The sequence below is a fragment of the Sceloporus undulatus genome, chromosome 2 (genome assembly GCF_019175285.1).
Source record: "Sceloporus undulatus isolate JIND9_A2432 ecotype Alabama chromosome 2, SceUnd_v1.1, whole genome shotgun sequence".
Lineage (NCBI taxonomy): Eukaryota > Metazoa > Chordata > Lepidosauria > Squamata > Phrynosomatidae > Sceloporus > Sceloporus undulatus.
The window spans coordinates 219,071,978-219,079,221 of NC_056523.1; the positions used below are offsets into that span (position 1 = coordinate 219,071,978).

Consider the following 7,244-nt stretch of genomic DNA (forward strand, 5'->3'; position numbering starts at 1 on the left):
CCAAAACACTGGTATAGGTAACAAAACAGAACACAGTTAAGTGTCCTTCACTCTTTTTTGCCCTTAATTCTGAATTTTGGTTTTTATATTATATATTGAGTTTGTGAGTGATTTAGTTATTGATGAACATTATAAAACTGATTCAGTTCCATTGCTGTGCACAGCCTAGAACTAGACCATTTTTAGAAAATCAAAGTGTTGCCATCTGATTCTTCTCCATGGTTTTTATGATTCACATAAATGGGTTATCTGTTCCTGTGCAGTGCTTCATTCAGAACCTTTAGGCAGCCCTATCTTGGTTCCCACTTGAAACCTTCAGTATCTTTTTGTCTGCTACTGTAGCACCTTTGCAAGGAACACTTCTGAGCTTTAACTTTCATTTTCTAATGTGTTAACCGACCTCAGACTGTTTTTAATATTCTGTTCTGACTAGGCTCCTAATCACAGTTTTTAGCTTTGACTTCCTCACCACTCTTCGTTTCCAACAGTAAGCACAAGAGGTGGTGCTAAAATCCCAGATTGCAATGGGCACGCTTGCTGCCTTCTCTACTTAGGAGAGTCCCACAATGCCACCTTCTATGTGCATTGCAAGGCCTTCACACGGCAAGCCCACAAAAATCGCTCCTCCTGACTCAAGGGTTTCCTTTATGAGCAGCCCTTGTCCATTACTGATCACCCTTCAACATCACAGCCTACCAGACTCCATCATATCACATCAGGCTCCTCCATCTGCACAGCACTGAAGTGGTCTCTCCAGGATTTGACTCTGTATGTTACCACTGCCAATAAACACCTTAGGATCATGGAACATTTGATACTGATCACATCATTATAGTCATTCTCCCACAGGATGGATGCACTCTCAGACAGGTCCTCTATTCCAGGTCACTCCATCGACCTTCAAGATATTTTGCATAAAGAGAAGAAACGACATCACAAAAAGAAGAAAACAAGCATTCAGAGGATTCTAGACATCTCTCCCCCTCACCTCCTACCTCAGCCATCAAGCTGAGCAGGGCTCTCCTCAAGACTTCTTCAGTGTGTGACATCGTTGAATTTCCTCCACCTCTGGAACATTTCCTGATCCAAGTACTGTCAGTCATGGAGGTCCAATCACCAAATGGAGGAAGTCAAACTACCTCCAGTATCCCCCCCCCCTTTGTGCTGAATCTCATGAATCTGTCTAATTTCTGCAACATTGGGATGGTTGGATTCTCCATCCCCATCTCAATCCTGTTCTCTAACTAGAAGAGCTCATCCACAGTTAAGACACCATGCTTCTCAACACAGAAGATGCCCTATCTCTCACCGTTCCCCAGGAAAGGCATTACTACCACTCCCAACACATTCTCCTTGTTCTTCAGACCACTCCTCCTATGACTACAGGGACAGTGATTATGGCCCCTATACTATTCGTATTATTATGAAGACCTCTACCATCTCCACAAGGGACACTATCCATTCCAGCACCACTACAGTGCTCATCAACATTCTTGGGACCATCAATATTCTTTAGATCATCCTTCCTACTACACTCTGATCCCACTCTCTGTCCTGCACTAAGACCTTACAGAATGACCAGATGGATCCACCACCAACCAGTTAATACAACATCTGACCTCTCATTACGATTGAAATCCTTCTGTCAGAGACCTCCTCCTCCATCTCGCTCCCCCTCCCCAGTGGAGTCGGGACATGAATCTCCAGCTTCATCAACTACATCAGATATCTCCTGACCTCACTCTTTACCATGCACCCTTGCCCATCATGACTCCACCTTGCCTACCGTCAACGTCAGGTCTTTTGCAGAACAGATGGTTCAAATGGCAAATGCCCTACAACTCAGTGCTAAACAACCAGACCTGGAACTATCGGACCCTGTCTACAAACAAATGCAGGACAAGGTCCCTACTCCTGCTTCTATTCTGATCCTCCCATCCCTCCTGAAGGTAGCCTGCAGATCCTTGATCACCCCATCTACCATCCAACCTACTTTTATATGAGTTGATGGACTGTATTGTGTCCTCCACTCTGACTCAGACTGGCTCCTTCATCATCCTAAGCACAATTTCATAATAGTGGAGGCTTCCCAATCAACCTCCATTTATACCAGACACTGAATACCTGCTGACAAGAAGGGTTCCTCTCCAGATTCAACCCTCGTGGATTCTCCACACCTCTGCCTTACTATAACAAGGTCTGTCAATTGATCCCTCGCCTCATGGCTCCAACCCAGAAAAGTATATGCCAGGATGACCTTCCTCTCTCGACCCAACACGGTCATCATGATGGACACCTTCCTTGATGGATGAGGAATACACTTCGGACTTTGAACACCATAGGATCTATGGATGAAAGATGGTTTGTAGAAATATATACATCCATAACTGTAAACAATTAAGCATAGTTCCCTTGCCCAGGTTTAGCTCCATGCCTCCCCACCAGGAAACTGAGAAATCTCCACCCCTGGTTAATCCCTTTGACCTTTGTCTTTCTTTACAGTATTGATGCATATTCACAGGCTGGTACTGCCTTTGGGAGGGCTGTCCTGCTCTCCTCATTGGCATGACCTTTCAGATCACCTCTTCAGTTCCCTTTGGCATGACACTCCCTCCCCCTCTGGTGAGCTAATCTCCTGTGTGAGTCACAGAGACCATGAAGGAGCCACAGTTGCTTACCTGTAATTGTAGTTCTTTGAGTGGTCATCAGTGAACTCACACAGTCCCACTCATCCTCCCCTCATAGTGTCCTGCTTATTCTCAGTTCCATGAATGCCTTGCTGTGGCATCCATGGAATGGAGGGTTTCAGGCAGGAACCAAGGGATAGGGCTGCAGGGCCACAGCTAAAGTTCTATCTATAGCTCTAGAACAGCGATTCTCAACCTGTGGATCACAACCCCTTTGGAGGTCGAATAACCCTTTCACAGGAGTCATCTAAGACCATCAGAAAACATATATTTCCGATAGGCTTAGGAACCAAGATACCGCTATCTTTCTCCAGGCAGGTCCACCCATATGCAGATATGCCCACACACGAGTACCCAGCGTGATGACATCATTGCACTAACCCCATTACATACACCCCGTACAAATATAGATGTATGTGACAGGGTTGGCACCATAATATGGCGGACCAGTCACACTTGTGTAGAAAGCAGCTGCTGTGTAGAAAGCAGCAATATTGGAGGTAAAACGACACTTCATGAATTGGGTAAATGTAAATTCATGTACTGTAAAATCAACTACAGTGGACCCTTGTTATACGCTCTGGTTTGATTTCAAGATTCCCCGTGGATAACAAAACCCGTGGATGCTCAAGTCCCATTAAATATAATGACATAGCAAAATGGTGTCCCTTATTAAAAAATGGTAAATCAAAGTTTGATATTTGAAATTTATATTTATTTTGAACATTTTCAAACCGTGGATGCTTGAATCCGTGTATAAAAAATCTGTGTATAAGAAGGACCAACTGTAGTGCAAAAAAACCTGTACCATGGGAACTTAATCTGGATGCTGATCGGTCTTTTTATATTCAGCTGTGGTTGATGTGAATACTACCCCCTTGTGTTAGTAACAGGTATGTAAAAAAACCCAAAGAGAATGGTAAATCATAGGAAACTTTAATGAACTGTATTGACTGAATTTACTGTATGTATCATCTTTTGTATTATTAAAGCTATTATATATTATTTTCATTAGCAAACCATCCTATGACAATAGATCCTGTAGAGAAGAACGTTAAGAAAAGAAAATATAGTGAGAATTTTTTACAGTATGGCTTTACCTCAATAATTACAGCAGGAATTGAGAAAGCACAATGCGTTATTTGTCGTGAAGTTCTCCCAGCCAAATCTATGAAGCTGAACAAACTAAAATGCCATTTTGATAGCAAGCATCCGAGCTTTGCTGACAAGGATACCAACTACTTTAGAAGCAAAGCTGATGGACTTAAGAAGACCAGACTTGACACGGGTGGCAAGTACCACAAACAAAATGTAGCAACCATTAAAGCTTCATTACCCGATCGGGTAATCCAGGAAATTAAATCTGCTCCACTTCCAATATTTAGTATCCAGTTTGATGAATCTACAGACGTTGCAAACTGTTCACAGTTACTGGTTTATGTGAGGTATATTAATGATGGCGACTTTAAAGATGAGTTTCTTTTTTGCAAACCTCTTGAAACAACAACTACTGCACGTGATGTATTTGACACAGTTGGTTCATTTCTGAAAAAGCATAAGATCTCTTGGGAAAAGGTTTGTGGTGTTTCTACAGATGTTGCTCCAGCTATGCTAGGATGTTGATCTGGAGTTCAACGTTTGGTACTGAATGAGTCACCAAAAGTCATCGGAACTCACTGTATGATTCATCAGCAAATATTAGCAATGAAGACACTACCACAAGAGTTACAAGAAGTAATGAAACATTTCATAAGTTCTTTGAATTTTGTAAAGGCAAGTTCTTTAAACAGTCGACTGTTTTTGCAATTGTGCAATGAGTTGGATGTGCCGAACAATGCTCTGCTATTTCACACTGAAGTGAGATGGTTGTCGAGAGGAAAGGTTTTAAAATGTGTTTTTGAGCTTCGTGATGAACTCAAAAGGTTTTTTAATCAGAAAGCAAGACCAGAGTTTGAAGCACTTCAGCAATAAAAGTGAACTACAGAAAATAGCTTACTTGGTTGTTATCTTTGCCATCTTGAATAACTTAAATTTATCACTGCAAGGACCAAACGCAACATGCCTCGATTTGTCTGAAAAGATCCGATCATTCCAAATGAAACTTCAGCTTTGGCAAAAAAAAAAAAAAACCTGACTGAAAATAAAATTTACATGTTGCCTACCTTATCTGCTTTCTTTGAGGAATATGACATTGAACCAGACAAAAGGCTTACAATGATAATTTCTGTGAAAGAGCACTTGCACATGCTTGCAGACAAAATTTCATTGTACTTTCCAAATCTACCTGACACCCCATTTGCACTTGCCAGAAGCCCATTCTCAGTCAGAGTTGAAAATGTTCCTGAGCCAGCACAAGAGGAGTTCATTGAACTTATTAACAGCGGTGCAGCGAGAACTGATTTCTCTACAATGCCAGTTACAAAATTCTGGATCAAGTGTTTGCAGTCATATCCTGTTCTGTCTGAGACTGTTGCGCCTTCTTCTTCCATTTCCAACAACATATCTTTGTGAAACAGGGTCTTCCAGCTTGTTGGTTATCAAGTCTAAACACAGAAATAGACTTGTTGTGGAAGATGATCTTCCTTGTGCAAGAGCAAAAAGAGTCTTTGCAAGAGCAAAGACTGCCCCGAGAATTTCTGATCTGGTGAGAAAGAGGCAATCTTAGCCTTCGCACTGACGCTGGCTTTTTATGCATACTGTCACAAAATGTAGCAATGTAGTTTATTGTTGTTATATTAAGACAGTTACCCATGCTACACCATGCTTCAAGACAAAATTTCATTTATCATTAGAAATAAATATTTCACAATATATAATTACATATTGTTTTTGTGATTAATCACTGTGCTTTAATTATGTTCGATTTGTAACAATGAAAATACATCCTGCATATCAGATATTTACATTATGATTCATAACAGTAGCAAAATTACAGTTATGAAGTAGCAACAAAAAATAATTTTATGGTTGGGGGTCACCACAACATGAGGAACTGTATTAAAGGGTCGCGGCATTAGGAAGGTTCCCAATGAAGCACTTGCACAGGCGGAGATAACCCATTTGTGTGAGTTCACAGATGACCTCTTGAAGAACTACAATTACAGGTAAGCAACTTGTCTTTCTAAATGCTGTCTGAACTTCATTTCTCACACAAAAATGTAAAACACAGCAATACACAGTCTTAGTTTCTTATAGAAATCTGCAAGCTGCCATTGGAAATTGAAAGCTTCTCTGTGCCCATACATTATTCAGTATGGGCACAAAGTGGTGTCAACTGTGCCTTGTTAACTATCTGATGGTAACGCTGTATACTTTCCATTGGAATGGAAATGTAGAGGGAAAGCCTTCCATTTAGAACTGAAGTGCAAATAAAGCCTGCAGTGATAATGTTGTTTTTTTTAAAAAAAACTTTGCTTCTTAGGATATAAGCTCCAGTGTTTATGGTGAATGAGTAGCTTTCTGATTCTTATAGCACTAAGACATACTTAGTCCTTGTTGGTCTTCCTTCAGCTGAGGGTGTGCTGCACCTGGGAAGTCGGTTTTCTAATTGCTATGCAGTCCTCACTGTGAAAGGATGTCAGTGATGGTTGCAGATCAGAAAGGACTGCTCTGTGCTGCTTCTAAACAAGCAACATCCATTTTTTTTTTACTGTTCTCACTTACAGTGTTAGGGTCTAACACTAACCAGTATTTTGTTGACTTGAACCTTTTCTTTTATATAGCTTATAATGATTTCTGGGATAATACAGCTATGTCTCTATCCTCTTGACAATCACTTATGGAACATTTTCCCCTGTGTTACTGTATAGATGAAGAGGAGAGTGGAAAAGGTGAAAAAAGGAAAAGAGAAGCAGATGATGAAGGGGATGAAGAAGATGACTAAGGCCTTCTGTGCCCACAAAGGACTGTTCAGTATTGCTTGGGGCCCCCCTTGGATGATCTGTAACTTGAGGAGCATGTGAGGCACATCTGTAGTCGTCTAACAAATCCTCCCTCCCAGTTGCAGCACTCAGAAGATCCAAAGAGTCGGCCATTCCTGTGACATTCCACACACCCTGCAGCTGATCTGTCCCGGTGGTTACAGATCTAGCCCTTTGGGGCTAGCACCTTCACCTATCCTCTTGGGGTTCCCAGGCCTTCATCTCCCACTGTTGCCATAGCAAGAAGAACAAGTGTGATGGGTCAGTCCTGATTGTCAGGGGCTACACACTACCCACTGACTGTAGTCCTCTTTTTACTTTCTGTGCAACGAGGCTTTGTAAATAGAGTCCTGACGTTTTGAGGACTGTTCTTCATGCTTTGCTTTCCCTGCCTTCCTTTTCCTTTTCTAAGCCGTTGGATATTTTTTACATTAGGATGTTTTATGCAACAACAGAAAAGTATTTTTAAGAACTTGAATGAAATAAATGTTATTTGGTAAACTAATCTTGTAAAGTTGTTATGTTCAGACTTCAGTCTGAAATTCTTGTGGCCTTTTCCTTTCTTGAAAACCATGCTAATGGCAGGGTTGTGTATCCTATACTCTGCACTTCAAAATAAAATTCTGCCCCAGCAGGA

At 41.3% G+C, this 7,244-nt stretch overlaps 1 protein-coding gene across 2 annotated transcripts in view; it reads left to right on the forward strand.

Moving 5' to 3' along the window:
- Positions 1-7,244, forward strand: part of ANP32B (acidic nuclear phosphoprotein 32 family member B) — a 29,892-nt gene extending 22,648 nt beyond the window's left edge. For both annotated transcript variants that reach the window (XM_042451732.1, XM_042451731.1), the window contains exon 7: positions 6,497-7,244. In XM_042451732.1, coding sequence (XP_042307666.1) covers positions 6,497-6,570 — 74 coding nt within the window. In that variant the 3' untranslated portion in view covers positions 6,571-7,244. The remainder of the gene's footprint in view (positions 1-6,496) is intronic.